An 18699-nucleotide genomic window follows, 5' to 3' on the forward strand; every position below is an offset into this window, starting at 1 on the left:
TTTAAGCATTCTGATTATTTTCGTCCTCAATAAATACACGTGAGTTAAGTCAAATCTATGCACGTGTGAAGATAGAAAGTGTTGTTATTTACAAGGCATTCCCTCCTTCCGTGTTTCGTCAACTGTTACAGTTGTGATACTAGCCTATAAGATGAGGTGTACTCACGGATGCCAGCCCAGGTCCTGCGGGTTGACGTACAGAATGCCGGCCCGTGAGACGGTGGCGGGGGTTGCCGTCCGGAGGTGACTGATCTCAAACAGCAGCCGCATGGACGGGTTCAGCGGGACGCGCTCGTTACTGGCCAACGTCAACACCTACATAACGCGGTAAGTACATCGTCAGATTTTCAAAATTATACTCTTATTTTTAGAGTTATGCATATAAAGTTACGATTTAACGACCTTCGTTGTCTGTAGCTAGTATTAAAGTTACTGACATATTCGTTCATCCACCTTCTATACGGACTACTTATGACAAGTCTGAGTGTGATCAATGTTTTGATTTAATTCAAACACGATTTAGCCATCAGGTATCCACATAGTTCTGACATAGTTTTGAAATGTGCCTACAATATGTTATATGTACACCTACATGTGCTAGTACCACAGAAGGGTAACGTATGTTACCTTTACATCCGAGACGCAATAATGATGATAACTGAACCCATATGTACCTTATTGTCGTCCATGACAGTATTGAGGGACTCTATCCACATGGGGTCAATGTCCCCGTCCAGCACGATCCATTTGTTCCCGTCATGAGTGATGTTAGCCTGGTCTCGCATGATGGTGGAGAACAGACCTGTCCACAAAACATCAACAATCACATACCAAGTCACGGAAACGGAGGTAGGTTACGATTTCTGATGTATCTGATATTATGCCAAAACCTCTCATTTACTGTCCACTGGTTTGTCAATGAATAAGGATAATGCATCAAGGGTCATCGGATCATTTTCTAAGAATACAGCGTTTTTCTGAATACGGAAAATTCGACGAGCTCGTCTTAGCCTACTTCATCACCATGACCTTATCTTGGCGTACAAAATGTATTTCTTTCATTGATAGAGTCAGTCAGTCATTAAGTCAGTTTTTAAGTAAACGTTTAACATTTCGAATCAACATCTACATGTCATCTACTATAGATATTACGGAGAATGGAGACGTGGTGTGTTTGTTACCGTCTTTCCACTCGCGCGTGGCAGGGTTGATGTAACCGAACAGCTCATCAGTGGTGACGGCTTTGGGGTTCAGGTCATTCCACACAGGCTTGCGCTTCAGGTTGGCGTAGGTCCTGTGCAGTGTCTTCATCACCTGTAACAGAAGAACCAATACAAAACCATCGGATAAACTTTAACGTTAAAATTTATTAAAACAGTTCGTGAAAGGATCACAATTTCGTCGCATTATTTGAACAGAACAATCCATTAGTAAAAGGAGTTATAACCATTGCTCATATGCAGCTTGAATCATAAGCAACTTTTATCTTACCTTGGATTTTCCGGTTCCTGCATTGCCAATGACGAAAACGGAGTGACGAACATCAAGGAGCTCCTCCAGTTGTACCACCTTTAGGGAAAGATATAAGGAATGTTGTAGATAAGCACGTCACCGGAACGTACTGCGCCTGCGCGAACCCTGGTGTTTTGGGGCTTGGTTTGGTCAACGTTGCATTGAAATCCCGCTTGTTGCACAGTATATGTTAGAGACATGGTTTCATGTAAAACGTACACGGGATTTTACCCTTATATACGCACGTACTTTCTTAAATGCGGCCCTTTAGTAAACCGGGGGTTTAGCAAGGTTTAGCATGTCTATACTTTACGCGCAGGCGCAGTACGTTCCGGTGACGTGCTTTGTAGATATGTACTCTTTTTGTAACACGTGCACAATCACCAACTTTCTCTACAGAATGATAGTATTTTGTATTTAGTACTTTGGGAAGATATCCTTAATAATGTAATTTGTAGGAATATTCATTATCTAATATGGCATGTACAATTTATTTTGCACCGTTCCTGACCTTCATGATGAAGCTCTCCTCAGGTTGCAGTTTGAGTTCCAGAGTAGTTTTCCGTACGGCAGCCTCCAGGTCCATGTCGCGCTTACGCGGCACATCAAGGGCAGGGAAGAGATCACCTTAAAAACAAGCCAAGTAATTACAGTTCGTATTCAAATGATAATTTGTTACGCATTATCTTCTTTCTTTGGTGATAGGTATATTTCTTCAAATACATAAGTGTATTTTGTTCTGATATACCAGTAGATCTAGTAGGGAATGAATATTTTCCTTACCTATCAGTCCCATGAAGATCGGTAAGTCATCTGTGACGATCTTGGGAATGTTGAAGTCGCGGAGGGCCCGCATCAGCACCTGGTCTTCCGGCCTCTGGCGGTCTGATCTTCGGAGCGCTCCTGCCACCACCAGGACAGACTTGATCGCCCTCAACCCCCAGTCGTAGTGGTCCTACAAAAACAGATGTCGAGGGTAAATACTCAAACTCTAGATTGAAACTGTCAATAAAATGTTATGAAAGCCTGGACACGGCCACCACTTCTGCATAGGAGAGAAACGTTTGGTACCTAATCTATCAAAATGCCGATTCCTTTCCGAGATTCAGATTAAAGTACTGAAAGATATATGACAAAAGTCTTAAAAGACTTATGTCATATATCTCTAAGTTTTTTGTCTCATAAATGTCTAGATTATTTGGTTTCCAACATTATTTTATAATTATTGAATTCTTTCATTGATCAGTATCAGTATGAACGTGAAATAAAACAGCTTATGGAGACAAGACAAAACAACTTATAGAGACAAGTTATTGAATTACGTGAATGTAAAATCATTGTGTAATGATCTTTATACTATTTTCTAACACTGCTGTTTTCATTTGTTGAACAACAGAAAATTATACTGTAATCAGCTACGTATTTACAGCCTTGTGTCCTTTGAGTACGAGTGGATACATTACCTGCTTAGACAGCAGCTCCCGACACAGCGTGTACAGCGTGATGAACTTCCTGGCCAGCAGTTTGGCCTCCGTGAAGCCCGCAGCCAGCAGCATGTTCTCACAGATCATGCCGAAGTCAGGTACAACCATGGCACACGGTCTGGAAAAACATAGAGCGAATATTGAGAGACGCTTACCGTGTGAAGGGCGAAGCAAAGCTTACCTTATTTTTTATTTACCTGTACTTTTTTTATGAAAGTTATTGTAGTATGCAATAATCCTTCACAATTCCCACTCCATCGTCGTGTGACGAGGACGATGCGATGTAAACACTGGAATCATTAATCTTTCTTTGCCACTCAATCTTGCCTCTCATCAGCTTTCGTAACTCAGCTTATTAAAGGTTCCAGGACCTAACTCATACCCTAAGGTCTCTACTATTTTTGAAATGGATTGATGTGTGGGATGTGGCGACTTTGCAGCATACCTTTTGCACACTAAAACATGTAAATAAGTCTGGACATGGGGCTTCATAATCCCACTTGCCGTACCTGAATAATGACTTCAGGTTCTCCGGCAGTTCTGTCCTGCCAGCGTAGCCCGGGTTCATGGTGATGAACAGGCCCACAGTCGGCGTCATCACGATGTCCTCTCCTTCAAACATGAACCGGGACTTCTTGTTGCGAATGGCGTCCTGAATGGACTTAACCTGGACAGCCACGACCGATAGAACTTCCACGGAGATACGGTTGAACTCGTCAAAGCAGCCCCATGCTCCAGTCTGCGCAAGCCCTTTGTAGATGTTCCCAATAGACTGAAATAACCACAGAAACATTCCATAGTTATTGCTTTACAATATTCACCACTTCAGCTAAGGACTGCCCTCTGTTGCAAGCTATTGACGATCGTTGATAAAATTTAGATCCCTCTTATTTTCACACATTTTTTCTACATTTTACAATATAGATATATAACTGTTTTTTATTAAAAATCTTATTTTATTAACACATTGATTTATGTGTACCTTGTAGTCCATCTGTTCCGAGCAGTTGAAGACGTACACCATGATACCGAGTGCGCGCCCCAGGTCCTTAGTGGTCTCTGTTTTCCCTGTACCGGCGGGTCCGGCTGGGGCTCCGCTCATGGTCAGGTGAAGAGACTGCGTCAAGGTGATGTAGCACCTGGACAATATGAATACTTAGAGTCAGAACATATGCTCCTACAACAATGCCATTTGATCACTTTTTTTAGTTTTTTTCGCAAGCTACAAACCTTTAACTTACTATCGTAAAATCAAGCTGAACGACCAAACGTAACAAAAAATCATTCACCTATGCAATTGGAAGCTCATAAATTGTCAGTACTGTAAAATTCGGGTGCATCTCCATAACGATGAACACGTAACTATTAAGTTCGATGAGTTAATTATGCAACAAGTAATGCTTTATTAGGGGCAACATAAATGTCCCCGAGTAGAAGATGCCCACAAAACACTGAAGGTAGCATGTACCTGTCCGTCAATGGTGTGATGACAAGTCGAGCCGTGTTCCCCAGGTACTCGTAGGCATACTTGAACTGGGCGTCACAGATGTTGGCGAAACAGTCTTTCTGTTGTTCATCCCACCGGTGCCGCAGCTGGCTTAGCCACAGGAACGCCTGGGCATTCTCAGTCTGTAATATTTGTTGAAAGATATGGTTACTTTAGACGCACTTATATTTCACATGTGGCAATTTTATGCTACAGGATCTGGCGTACGACAATGACTCAGGGTTTGATTCTTCCATAAAAGTTAAGTATCGGTTATAGATGGCAGACGACAACCCCTATTTGTAACATTTACATCATATTATGAAAGATTCCACTCTCTTATACATTGGCGAACAGTTATCCGAGGCTTGGTAACTGTTGTTTTTGAATGACATTTCCTTTCCACACGAACTCGAAACCAACCTTGTTTGTGATCATCTTCCCCACTACGTCCCTGTTGTGCACATCGATGGTACAGATGGTGACCAGTTTCTGTCGGTCACCCGAGCTGAGGTCTCCCAGCAACATCAGGATCATCGTGTTCAGCTGTTGAATCTGCAAAAAGGATAAAACATGGATAAAATATCATGTGTTCTTTGTGAGACGCACCGAAGTCCCCAACACTTCCAAAGTACATGATGCTCAAAGACTATACTTATTGCACATCTGCTGCTGAATAAAACTCACCTGCTTTTTGTTGTAATCCTTCATGGCATTTTCGTACCCTTCCTCGAGCCGACCGAAAGCAATGGTAACCTCCGTGGTCCACCACACCTGAGACATCGTCAGAGCAACCTGAAACAAACCATTATAGAATATGAGGATCAATACACAGTACACATCTAAACCGTTTATAGAAAACCAAGAAATTTATTGTCTTTGGTGATGGTTTTGCTAGCTGTCTAAGCTGTCATGCGTCAGTTCTAATTTCAAACGGCTTTAAATTTGGAAATGAAGTAAAATCCGTGTACCTGTGCTGGGTAGTCGAAAACCCACTGCTCACGTGGCTTCTCTTCATACGTCACTACAGCATCCATCATCTCATGTCTGACAGAAGCACGCATGGTGTCCAGGAGCCGGTTTAGCCACGCCTCCACCTGAAACATATAAGAAACATGTATAATGTTACAACTCTTGTCGTTTGCTGGTATCGAAAATTGTATCAATGCTGATAGTTTGTAAACTGTCAGAAAAACAGAATCGCCAAAGGGGATATCCATGATAAACCCACCTGGCCCACACATTCACACGGCTCCGGGAAGTCGACGTACTCGCCCTCCTTGCTGTACATCCCCAGCGCTGTTTTGGTCGGGTTGCCGTCTTCATCTTCCTGGAACTTCAGCCGCGCCATGTTGTCGAACAGTTTCGGTAAGTGGCGTGCGACCTGTTGGATACCGTGGTATGAATGTATTAGGCGTCGCCTAGATGTTGCGAATACATTTTCCCTTACTAAAACTTGCATATATCTCATATATAATGTTATTCTAACGTGAGTTTATAATAGAAATATATCTCACCTGAGTCGGCTGTGTTCCCTTTGACAGGATGTCCAGGAGATCCGTGGAAGACACGAAATAGAATCTCGGGAATGCAAGACGCTTTGTGTCCAGATAGTCGGCCAAGGCCTTTTCACACAGAGCCAACCTGTTAGTATAAGGAATAAGGTACAAATGAATAAATAGAGCATTCCATTAACTAAAGCTTCCGAATTAATTAGATTCGGCTTCAAAGATGGTCAAAAGTTTACAAATCCTGATTTATTTAGTGTACCTTGATTGTATCTCCTCCAGCTTCTCGTACAGACCATCTTTGTTCGTGGCAATTACCACGTTCAGTGTCTTCTCTGCCTCCTTCATCAGTTCCTGGAAGGCAACAGACATTGTTCATCTTTGTGCTGTTTTGACAGTAAGTTACATGTGATATATTTCAATGAGTACTTTTCTAACTGAAAACTACAAATATTGCTATATGGCCCTGCAAATAAACTTACCTTGAAATCGGAATCGATGCCATCGAATCTTTTGGAATCCTCGGGCAGCTGACTCCGGATGTCCTCTGAACCGATGAAGATGCTCTCCAGGTGAGACCAGGTGCGCTGCACCTCCAGCCAGATGTTAATCACGGAGTCGGCTGTGGTCAGCTTCTTCTGCCAACGAGAAACTTCCTCCAGGAAGTGGTCGATGTACTTGGACATCATCATGTTTTGTAGTTGAACCTGAATGTGCGAAAATGACATTGTTTCTTATGACTTCACAGCAGTTTTTGTTGATTCTGTTCTTCAATGCATCTGTTCTATCTGTGCATAAAAATGACTATTGATGATAAAATTAAATAACCTGGTTGTCCTCTAGAGTTTCTATGAGCTCCTCGTCAGCCTTGATGAGAGTGATGCCCGTCCTGACGTGACTGTCCTGTCCGAACTCCATGGTGGCCCAGGTGACGTCCAGCTCCTTCAGGATCTTCTCCATACTCATCTCCTTCACGGCCTTGTCCACGATGTTCCTCACCTCGTCCTCCACCTTGTGCAGCTGCAGGTTCAGCAGGTCGGCCAGGGTTGTGTCCTCATCCATCACGAATGTCACCTACAGAAAAGGGAGGACAGGTTACGAATGTAGTTGTACACATACACACTAACCTCGATCGATTCTAATCTTCACGCACATGAAGCTGTTGGGGATTATCTTCTCGTTCTTCTTCGGCCTTTTCTTTGGATTTATTATGTTTTTTTCCTAATAGTGCGTGATGTCTTACTTTCCTCGTCTTTTATATATTCTGATTATACTTGAGTTATTGCCATGGTTGTGTTACTGTTTCGAAATCATATTGTAAATCTTAATTAAAGTTTACATAATTCTATTTAGTTGCTTTATAATGAAATGTAACAAAAACGCAACGTACACGGAAAATAAATGTGTCACTACATGTTGTATGTTTAATGATCTTTTCCTACCTTTGCGACAGTCATGAGCTGCTGCCAGTGTCTCTCTCTGATTGCAGGGTTCTGCAGCTCAGTCACAGCACGGAGTGACGTCAGGATGTTCTTGACCGTACTGTCCAATCCGGAGAAGGCGTCCCAGGCACGAACTTCCTTGTCCAGAACCCGGATGTCCTTAGCAAACCGCTTACATTCCATCTCCATGACTTCCACGTTGATTTCTTGCCATTTGGTCGTCTTCCAGTCGTCGATACTCGTCTGGATGTAATAAAGATAGAGGGAATGTACAATGAGAAACATCAGAAAATATTGGCAGGAATATCTGATAGATGATAACAATCAACAGATCAAGCCATACACTGGAATTCTACATTGGAGTATTTTAGATATCTATGTGGCTTACTTCTAGAGATCCTAGTTTTTGCATCAATTTAGAAATAGATCATCAAAGATCATGGTATACATGTGCGCGTGCAATTGTATGAAATTTTAATGCAAATTGTTTTACATTGTTCAAATCTTAATCTATAACATCAAGACCGCATTACTTGATGATATCAACATCCCTAGGCCATTGTAAAACCATATGACAGAAACAGTACCTGGACTAGGAAGATCATGTCCCATAAGATCTTGAGCAGGCGCACTTCCTTCCTGCAGGCTTTGAGCTGGCGATAGTCTGGGACGTTGACCTCGAATAACCCTGCCGATTCCAGGAGCTTCTGCATCTCAGTCTCCATGGCACTAAGCAGTAGGTGCTCCTGTAAGGGTTAACGGCATGTATGTGAGTTGACCAATTATGCCCATAGCACGGTAGAAACAATAGTTTTTAACCGTCGTCTTATTGTAGAAGTCTCAACAGTCTCGAAAGAATTTGCAAATTTTTCGAAATTCAAGTCGATTGCCATGAACTGCAGATACAGACGAACATATATCAAGCAGTAACAATAATGAAATGTCAGACACCATTACACATAACTGCTGTTTTGTTTAAGTTTAGTGCTTTATTCTCTTTTATCACTATCTTTCCCATTAAGACGTGTTAAAGTGCCTTGTATATGAAGCTCTCTATTTGGCGAGTTCTTTCCTGTATACTTACGGTGTCGAGTCGTCGGTATGGATCGTCTGAGTCGAAACGGAAGGGTGCCTCTCTTCTGAACCTTTCTCTGAACTCGTGCTGCTTGACCTATGCATGGAAATGTAAATCAAAAGATTAATATTGAACAAAGTAATCATAAGAGAAAATCAAAAACACATTCGCACTAAAAGTTATACTCGTCCAAGTTGGTAGATAATGAATTTCTTCCAATAAGAATTTTCAATGCTGCATAATAATCAACGGCCTTTATTGGTCATTCAGAGGTCATCTGATCACATTGCAACATAATTTTATACTCACGTCAAATTGTCCACATTTACGCCTGATGTTGGCGACTTCATTTGTTTGTAGGGGCGCGACTTCCTGTTTCTTAGTGATAGCATTCTTCTTGGTGTTGTTCCATTTCTCCGGTAACTCCTGTGAAAATGATTTTGAACATTTCATGGTAAAACATATTCACAAAATATGTAGGTACATGCACATCAGCATATTGTTATTTTGTTATGTTATTGGGTGGGCCGACTACTCACTCTTGCAGCCAGGGGCTGAATTGCGAGGAGCTTACAATAGGCGGGGCTAAATCGCAAGGGCCTGGAGCGAGCTGCGATTCGGCGCCACTCAGGTGACTTCAATACGACATATGGAAAGGCAGGCAGTGTTTACATTCGCTAAAGTCGGAACAGCCTGTTTGATAGTACATGTATATAGTACCTCCAGCTGCTGATGAACCTCGTCAGGCATCTCCTGGTTGTACGTCTTGAGAAGTTCTATGGTCTCCTTCAGCGGTTCGAACATCTCATCCGTGGCCAGCTGCCTGTCTCTGACTGCCATCAGATGACCCATGCACTCAACCAGCTCATCGTAGTCTCCCTCCGTCACCTCCTTGGTCAGCCCAGCGTCCGTCACTTGGATGAACTCTGCCAGGTCTGTCAGGCTAGAGGAAAGGTTCAGCATTACTTTTGAGTGGATTCAGCACCAAGGCTATAACTAGCACTGCCATGTAATGTACATACGTGGGACTCCGAGCGATCAGTCTGGCTGGGGAATGTTTGTATTCATCAATACTAAGTGGATACGTCAACTGTCTACAACAGCATGGCAACTTTTACCCTTGACCAGCTCAGTATCTCAGTTTTAATGTAATATATGTAGTTACAATAGAATCCACCTCGGTTTCAATTGGATGGCTGGTCAACGTTGTGTCGGAATTTCGTCTGTTGCACAAGATATATTTTCCGACACAACATTTGGACACTGTAGACGGTATATCATCTTTTATAAGCAAACACGACCTTTGGTGGTTGTCTCTCCATGAATCATTAATCATAAATAATTAGCCATTTGATAGCCATGAAATGACGCATGATGAATTCTGTATATTTCTGCCATTGTGAAGCCTGTATCATACCTGTTTGTGACGTGGTCGATCAGGTACTGCTTGAACATGTAGCTCCATTTCTTGATGATGTTCAGCAGAGCTTGCTTGAAAGGTCTCGAGTCTACACGGAACCAGCTCTCGAAAATGGCCGTGTCGCTAAAGCCTTCAACGACTTCGTAGATCTTCTCATAGCTGTCAATCTAAACGTGTTGGAATAACGAATATGAAATATTGTAAGTAAGTCGTTAAAGAGAAAAGTTTGTTATCCCAGAAAACTCGACTTCTACATGTTTGATTTCCATTGAATTTTTTCTCCAAAATAAATCAGGGTAGTGCACATGGACTAACTAAAATGTTGAAGAATGTTTTATCACGAAGTGTTATGACTTTATGTCGACCAAAATCAGCTTAGAGCATCATAAAAAGTATGGCAACCATGCAAATGAGAGGCCTACACACGCGCGCGCGCCAAAGCACAGCACGCATATACACAAACACTGAGACACATGCGCGCGAGCGCGAGCAATGACACTCACAGAAGACACACGCACACATACACAGACACACACAGACACAAACACACACCTGTTCTTTGAACTGCTCGAGTGTTGGCGGATTTTCTGGCACGCCGTCATCTGCATGGGCTTCTATCTCCTCTGCGGTGAGGACGTGATTGTACAACAGGAACTGCCGCATGAACTCCTTCCTGTGTGTTAGATACAAATAAAAAACATTAAGTACAAGATATACATTTGATGAGTCGGCGATTGAGCATGCATTTGTCACTGTTTTGACTGCGGACCTTACAAAAAGCACGGCTGTGACAGTATATTTCTGTCTCATTATCGACATTTGCGAGTGGAAACGCACTATCCACATTTCAATCCTTTTAACAGCGTTTCTAGATCACGCCATTCTTTAGGTTGCACTGCTGTGAATTGCTAACATACTGAAAACTAATATTACCTATCGTCCACCCAGAGATAGGCGTACTGGTCGAAGGAGTTCCTGTACTCAATAGCCTTGTTCATGACTGTCTGGATCCGCTCCATCAGCTCTGACCGCATCTCGGACAGGTCCATCATGTCCTCCAGGTCAGCCTGTGGTTGGGGAGGATTGTTAAGGCATTTAAACAGTTCATTCGTTTAGATGGAGTACGAATTTCATAGATTACTAAGCTGCTTTTTGTTGCAGGCTGTTAACTTTCAGAGTTTTAACTTGGTCGCTTGTATGGAGACAGTACAGCATTCTCTATTAACAATATCATTTACCATGTGGTAATATAAACCAGATAACTCACAAAGAAAAAGTATTCATGCGATAACAAAAGTGTCTATCTCATGTGTGCGTGTTTTAGATGCCGTACTTGATAATGTTCGAGCCCACTGTGCGTCGCTAGTCTCGGCACCAGAGAGGAGATCTTGTAGATGTCGTTGACGATCCCTTCCACCAAGTCATAGAAGCCGTCAGACACGCCGAAATCCAGGGCGGGGAAGAAGATGGTGTCTGGTACAGACAGTTCCATCCTAATGCCGAGAAAACCGTGTTAGGAACGTATATGTACATATCTTACCTAGTTAGAGTACAAATCATACTCGACATGCAACGTACATAGGCTGGTTTATGATATATGAAGATTCTATTTTCAGTGAACCTGTTTTCAATTACCAGTGTAGCAAATGCGATATGATCTGTACCAAGCATATGTGCGTAGGTAAATCGTGAACACACCTGGACTCAAAGAGTGGTACGTTGGCGGGCCTGGGCTCGGTATTATCCAGGAGATACTGCAGAGAGCACTGGATGGCGTTGAAGAAGCCATCCACTACCATGTCATCCACATAGTCCACATAGGCGCGCCACGTGTCCAGCTCCTCCTCCGCTTTGAAGTGTTCCAGGTTTTCCTGCAGGCGGCAGCATAAACATACTGAACGAGAATTCAAGCCCGGAAGTTTCGACAGTATTGTAGGAAGCCGCCAGGAGGCCCATTATCGAACATGACTCTCGTCTTCCTAACACCTACACGACTACCAAATGTCAGTAACATCCATCCACAGCTTCTTTAGTTATGCTGTTTACATACAAACACATGTACATACATGTACATACACCGCCACTCTATCACAGCAAGATAGAAAACATAATCTTCTGGCGAAGGTACTTAGAAGTAATTAGAACTCAGCTTGTTAAGACGACACGTTATACCCCAAGCCGTTAGTAGTGAGAACATCTTGTTAGCATTTTGAAATGAAAGTAATTGCAATTCTACTGAAACAGTCAGAGAAAGGTTGTACCTTGAGCAGCTGGTGTATCCTGTCTCCCGACTCCTTGATGTCTGCGTAGCGCTTGTTGAGGCGCTCCTGGCGGTCCTCCAGGTTCAACAGGTCCGGCTGGTGGTGCAGCTCGCGCCGCTCGAACAGCGGCACCTCCGTCCACTTCGCCATGATGTTCTGGAAGAGACAGTACGTTCAAAAGGTTAAAAGTCTTCTACACAACGACGGTTCGGCACAACTTCGCAAACTTTTGTCAGAATCTACGATAAATCAAATGTTGACTCAATACAAAGGTATCTTATTACTAGGGGCATTTTTGACGCTGAATCATGAAACAAACAGTAATAACAGTAATGGTTGTGAACTTGTACTAAAATGCTTAAGAGGACATTTCCACCGAAATCTTACCTGCTTTTATGTTCGATTCAAGAACATGCACAGAATGGGAGTGATTGTTTTCTACAGTGGCAAAAGGCGCAAAGAAACAGTTGAAATACGATTACCTGTATCTGCTCCACGTTGTTCTTGGCTTTACTGACGCGCTGTTCTAGATCGTGCACCATGTCACGTGTCTCCTGAATGTACTCCCAAACACCTGGATGAAGTCACCCAAACAACTCAGATTGTAGACACATTAGCTAATACTGATTACCAAAATGTTTGAACGATAAGAGAGATTTACAGCCTACAACGTTCCACTAATAGCATAAGACTGTCTGTGTAGCTCTTCCAACTAGTTTAACGTACACACGAGTGAAATTTACAATCTAGTATTGCAGGGCCTGTATCATGTGATTGACATTCTTGCTAGTTCCAATAACTTGAGTTTTCTAGACTGCGTCAGTACTTACCGTCGCTGTTCCAGGTAATGGTGGTCTCCGCCCGCTCCATCTGCGAGTCGATCTCCTCCAGCCGTGCCTTGATCAGCGGGAACTCCACCTCCAGCACGGTGTCCCTGATCTTGTTGTACCACGCCACCGTTAGGTCCAGGTTGTTCAGGTACTGGTGCAGGGTGTTGTTCCGCTGGTAGATGGCCTCGGCACTGGCGGGGATGTTTGTCTGGCCCGCGTAGATCATGTATTTCACCTCACGCAACACGGAGATCAACTGAAAATATCAACACATATTAAAGCTTCAATACAAAGTTACATGTCACTCATAGCATACAAGTTTCACATAGTTCTAAATTACTGAAACAATAGAACTTGTGTGCTCAACTCCTCTTTCAGCATGAATCAATATGTTCATAAGCAGTACAGATAGTAGGACAAACTGATCAGTGAAATGTTGGCACTGATCTCGCTCTACTTCTAAAATTTAAAGGAAGAGTAAGAAGAAAGAACAAGGGTAAAGACAAAGGGTTGAAGATCTGTGGAGGCTTACAATCTTGACAAGAGTTTCGACTTGAAATATACTTCTTGAAGGAGTAGTGATAAGCACATATTAGTAAACACGTGACAGATGACAAATATTGAACAGCACCTTAGGGTCAAAGTTGACGCTGATATGCCGGGTCCTCTCGTCACGATTGATGAGCGGCTGGTCCAGGTTGAAGCGGCAGATGTCGTCCACTCCCTTGGTCCAGTTGTCATACACCTTGTCGTCAAACCTACAGGATAGCCAAATGTGTGTTTCAGCGTACTTATTCACACATTCAGGACCTACTCAGGCGTGCAATAGGAGTAGCCTGAAATTCTGGCTCCAGTTTGCTCCCCTGGTCATATTCATGTAGAATAGTTGAATATCACTTTTTGCGATTTTTCAAAATGAATAGTTGACTAGTACAGACGACATCTAAAGACTAGCAGGCAACCTCGCCGGCCAGCACCCAACAACAATAATTGAATACTGCTCACTTCTTACTTTCAACCATTGTCTGGAGAATGTCGGGACGCCAATAATTTATCGATTAATATCTCACCTGGAGAGAAGATTCATCATCTCTTCATGCTTCCTGAAGATGATCTTGGCTTCCTCCGTGTGCATGCACCTGTGGGAATGTTCAAATGACAGAGCATGAAGTCTTCATGGTGTGGATGTGGTGGTCTGTCGTTGTGCATTTGTCCCAACAGGAGTGCACTTGTCGTGATTCTCCAGGTTGTCACAAAGTCTACCTTCTTGCTCTATCAAGTCAACTACTTCTTAAGTCAAAGAATTCGTCGTTCAGATTTTTTTACAACATCCACATCGATCTCTCAATCAAGTTACGTCATCGGAATATTTAGTTTCGGGCTGATGAATATTATGTAACAGCAGAGTCCTGGCCATGTGCACCTTCGATGCGAGGAACGATATCTAACAGAGAACGTGTTGAAGCAAAGTCAAGTTGTATGTTTTTGAGAATTATTCTAGACCGATGTTTTGTACTTGAATCATGATTTTCATCACCGTCAATGCTTGGACACAAAAAGCACATGATCTCCATATTTGGTACAACTTACCTTCGTGGAACGCATCTTCGCTCGAAACCATTTATGTACAAGAATATACGTTACGGTCATCTATAACGTTACATGTATTATCCCCCTTCTCTCCTGTCACATGGAGGGAAGATGGGATAAACATATTGTATACATGTCAGAAAGGATTTCAGGCACATGTGACCGCTTGGTCGTGTGTCGTAACTTCGGGTGGAAGTTATCAGAAATACCTGAATCCTGTGAACAGCTTATAGACAGACAAGTCTCTGACTTCTAACCGCCTTTTTACCTCTACTCACGTCAGGCTCACGTTAGGTCAGGTGATCTTAACAATTTGGTTTGTTATCCTGAAGATGACCAACAATGGTCTGGTCTGAATTCGGTGAGACTTGTTTTTCCCTTGAGTTTTGAGAGTTGCGTTTTTCACGAATCTGATGATTTCAGTACATGTGATGGAGATTTCGTTTGCCAAATGTAAGCATACAGATTTCCTTATATGGATATTTTCCTAAACGGTTTTTTTTACACCGTCGGGTACGATAAAGAGGTTAGATCAAAAAGTATGTTCAATTCTGTGTGGCGGTTAGGTCAAAGGATAGGTCAAGGTCAAGCTGCCAGGATCCGGGTGTTCTCCCAGTTCACCAGCACACTTACGGGTGATCTATGTGCCTGAACTCTTTCTTTGGGATATCGATCCGCTCGCGCAGCTGCTTGGCCCACTTCAGCTGACCGGACACTTGGGCCATGTTCTTGTTGACCACTGCAGCGCCGTCTGTTTCCGCGATGTAGGCCATCTGCTGGTCATAGATGGCCTTCGCCGTGTCGAGGTCGCGGTCGAAGATGCGGAGGAGCACGGGGTACTTGTGCTCGAACTCGTGCTTGATGACGGGGCGTTCCAGCAGCGAGCCGAAAATGTCCAGGAGCTGTGGAGGGCATGTGGCGTGCATTGTTACAAACAAACCTGCCAATTCTGTGATTCATTGCAGTTCTTTTACTTGATAACCCCATTTCACACCTTAAGGACCTTCCTACTGCTGGGGCGGCAGTAGCCTGACATCTATCCAGTTCTGACTCAAGCCCACTCCTCTTGTCGCATCAAATGACTTTGCCCATGTACATGTACAACTCCCAAACATGGTCGGCTATATTAAAGGCGTGTCTCAGATCATCCATGTCGTTGTTAGCATAGGCAGGAAATGACTTAGCACGATGAAGTATCTGCTAATAACAATCTCACTTTTTCGGTTTAAACGGTTAATGAAAAAATACATGACGTTCGGGTAACATTACTAGTTTGGACTCGTTGCAAAAAGGCAGCTTCACTTGTTTTGTCTTTAGGGACACTGAGGTCAACGAAAAGATAAAGAAAAGATTTAGCTTGATTGTGTTGACCTTGAAACAAGCCTCGGTCCCGGAGCAGTCGTCAAAGGCCCGGCACAGGATGGAGCCGAGGCGATGGTCCAGGTCCGCGATGTGGTTACAGAAGTCGTTGTAATCTCGCTGAAATTCCTGCAAACATGAACAAAAAAAATCAATAAAAAACAATGACAGACTGCCAATACGATGAACCATTGCTAAGCAGTTCCATTGCAACGAAAGAAAAACAAAATCCAGTCTTTATGGTCCGACTTCGGCCTTTCATTGTTAAAGATAACCAAACTCAAGATGAACTTGATTTTATTTTTAAAAAGACAGACATGGCCCTCACCTCGTCTTCATGGTCCAGTGCGTCGTACGACCTGTCGCTGAAGACCTTGAAGATGTCGCAGAACTCGTTAAACATGGCGGCGACCTGCTGACTGAGGATGTTTCCCTTGATGCCCGTGAACTCGATCTTTTCCAGCTTCATGAACTCTTGCGCAGTGGAGAACAAGTTCTGTGGACATGGGAGGATGGTGAAAATCGGATACTCGTTCTCGAGTGTAAATGATAGTCCTTCAGACCTTATGATAAAGGTTTAATTTAATACACTTCCTCGTACTCGCGTCTGACAAGCTTGTGCTAAGTGGGTATCAACTGAAAACCACTTGACTCCAGCCAAAACTTACGTCCAATTCCTCACCTATTCCATTACACCACTTTCGATTTTTATGCTGCCACTTCACAACACAGCTTCTGATTTCAAAATAATTACACGGAGGCATCACTGTGGTAATGAAACCAATGACACAGGAGTCACTTTCTTACCTCCAACGTTTGTATCCTGGCCATGAAGCTGTCCATCCGTGCGAACACCAGTTGGGGGTTAAACTCCCACTCCCGCACAGCCTCGCCATTCTGGCCGTTCTCAAAGTACGTCCGCATGTTGGCCCTGCGGATAAGGAGGTGTTCCATGAAATGTTCAGACGCGTTCCTGGATTCATCATACTGAGATAAGGATCATCTTACATACAATGAGATAACAATAGTTGTTTCATACCTCCGATCCTCGTAGCTGTCCTTGAAGACGGTGAAGACTTTCAGCGCAGCTTGGATCTTTTCCAGAGACTCATCCAACTCCCCTTTGAACAGATCTTCCGAGGGGAGGTAGTGGCGACACTAAATGCAGAGGGATCCGAAGAGTTTCATTACTTTGTTTTCATTTTGTAATCTGCGTTTGTGCACGAGACCGTGAGACGCAAATGGCTCACTGAAATAATGCATGAAGAAAGAAAATACACAGACACGAAACCATACAAAAGTCACATCCATGTACCGGAAAACAAGCAAGGTACCAGTGCCAAAAAACGCAACAATGGAACTAGAAAGGCCGACATTTGCTTGGGAGCAAATACAGCATATTGCAATCCATCTTCATACAATAATGGACTCTTCCAGAACACCCCTATCCATGCAAAATGGACTGGTCTATGTGGCCCATTTTCCATTTATAGTGATAAAGCTACGCCAATACTTGATTCCAGATCAGTTGGCTTTTTCATGACACAGGAAGCAAAAATATACATTTTTGATCAAAAATGGCAAAAAATCCCAAATTTGACAATTTTTGATTGATGTACACCATAGGTGTGGACAGAGCATTGTGGCTACATACCGTACGCACCTTCATACCAAATTTCAGACCATTTGGTTTTCATACATAGGTACAGGAGCCAAAACTTAATATTTTTAGTCCGTAAATGGCAAAAAATCCCAAAATGGAACAATTTAAAGTAATGTATACCCAAAGTGAAAATGAAGTACTGTGGGCACTTGCCAGACACACCTTCATGCCGAATTTCAGGTCATTAGGTTTTCATACAAGGGTATAGGAGCCAAAAGTATACATTTTTTGTCAAAAATGGCCGAAAAACCCAAAATAACTCATTTTTAAAGTGAACATTGAAAAAAGTGTTGATGGGATCCTGTGCTGATATGTCCAATGCACCTATGTATCACATTACAGGTCATTAGGTTTTCATACAAGGGTATAGGAGCCAAAAATATACATTTTTTGTCAAAAATGGCCAAAAAAACCAAAATAACTCACTTTTGAAGTGATCTATGAAAAAAGTGTTGATGGGACCCAATGCTCATATATCCAATGCACCTACATACCAAATTTCAGGTCATTTAGCCTTCATACAAGGGCATATGAGCCAAAAATAAACATTTTTAGTCAAAAATGGCCAAAACCCCCCAAATAAATAATTTTTGAAGTTGTCTATGAAGAAAGTGTCGATGGGTTCCTGTGCTCATATGTCCAATGCACCTCTGTACCAAATTGCAGGTCATTAGGGTTTAATACCAGGGCACTGGGGCCCAAAATATATATATTTTGTCTAAAAATGACCAAAAACCCTAAATATCATAATTTTTAAGGCCTCTATCAAAAAAGTGAAAAAAACGCCTGGGGGGATTTGCTATCCCTACCACCTTGCCAAATTTCAGCTCATTTGGCCCAAAAATGAAAAAGTTGAATCCATTTGAAGAATTTGACAGGAGGAGAAGAGACAAAGGAAAAGCAATATATTGCAATCCCATACTATGTATGGATTGCAATATAATGAAGAAGATCGGTTGGGCAATGGTCACTGTGGAAGTGCTCTTCTGTGTACGAGAACATGTGATCCTTTCTTGGTTAAGGCCCCCTCTCACTTGACGTGCGGCACGCTTGCGGCATTGCTGCGTTC

The 18699-nt window shown here is 42.8% G+C and overlaps 1 protein-coding gene across 1 annotated transcript in view; it reads right to left on the bottom strand.

Moving 5' to 3' along the window:
* The window catches only part of LOC118414923 (dynein beta chain, ciliary-like), a gene marked incomplete in the record, with an annotated part of 53882 nt that overhangs the window by 23087 nt on the left and 12096 nt on the right, over window positions 1-18699 (bottom strand). Inside the window, 38 exon segments of the mRNA XM_035819262.1 lie at window positions 167-315; window positions 675-802; window positions 1182-1314; window positions 1492-1569; window positions 2024-2139; window positions 2296-2467; window positions 2976-3114; window positions 3506-3768; window positions 3979-4135; window positions 4465-4625; window positions 4906-5037; window positions 5170-5277; window positions 5454-5579; window positions 5714-5866; window positions 6000-6126; window positions 6253-6344; window positions 6473-6697; window positions 6819-7064; window positions 7433-7675; window positions 8020-8178; window positions 8517-8603; window positions 8817-8933; window positions 9228-9450; window positions 9925-10094; window positions 10480-10600; window positions 10861-10994; window positions 11261-11420; window positions 11626-11798; window positions 12189-12344; window positions 12671-12762; window positions 13019-13274; window positions 13650-13776; window positions 14089-14157; window positions 15242-15510; window positions 15980-16096; window positions 16296-16463; window positions 16775-16898; window positions 17007-17125. Coding sequence (XP_035675155.1) covers window positions 167-315; window positions 675-802; window positions 1182-1314; window positions 1492-1569; window positions 2024-2139; window positions 2296-2467; window positions 2976-3114; window positions 3506-3768; window positions 3979-4135; window positions 4465-4625; window positions 4906-5037; window positions 5170-5277; window positions 5454-5579; window positions 5714-5866; window positions 6000-6126; window positions 6253-6344; window positions 6473-6697; window positions 6819-7064; window positions 7433-7675; window positions 8020-8178; window positions 8517-8603; window positions 8817-8933; window positions 9228-9450; window positions 9925-10094; window positions 10480-10600; window positions 10861-10994; window positions 11261-11420; window positions 11626-11798; window positions 12189-12344; window positions 12671-12762; window positions 13019-13274; window positions 13650-13776; window positions 14089-14157; window positions 15242-15510; window positions 15980-16096; window positions 16296-16463; window positions 16775-16898; window positions 17007-17125 — 5789 coding nt within the window.

The sequence above is a fragment of the Branchiostoma floridae genome, chromosome 4 (genome assembly GCF_000003815.2).
Source record: "Branchiostoma floridae strain S238N-H82 chromosome 4, Bfl_VNyyK, whole genome shotgun sequence".
NCBI classification, from domain to species: domain Eukaryota; kingdom Metazoa; phylum Chordata; class Leptocardii; order Amphioxiformes; family Branchiostomatidae; genus Branchiostoma; species Branchiostoma floridae.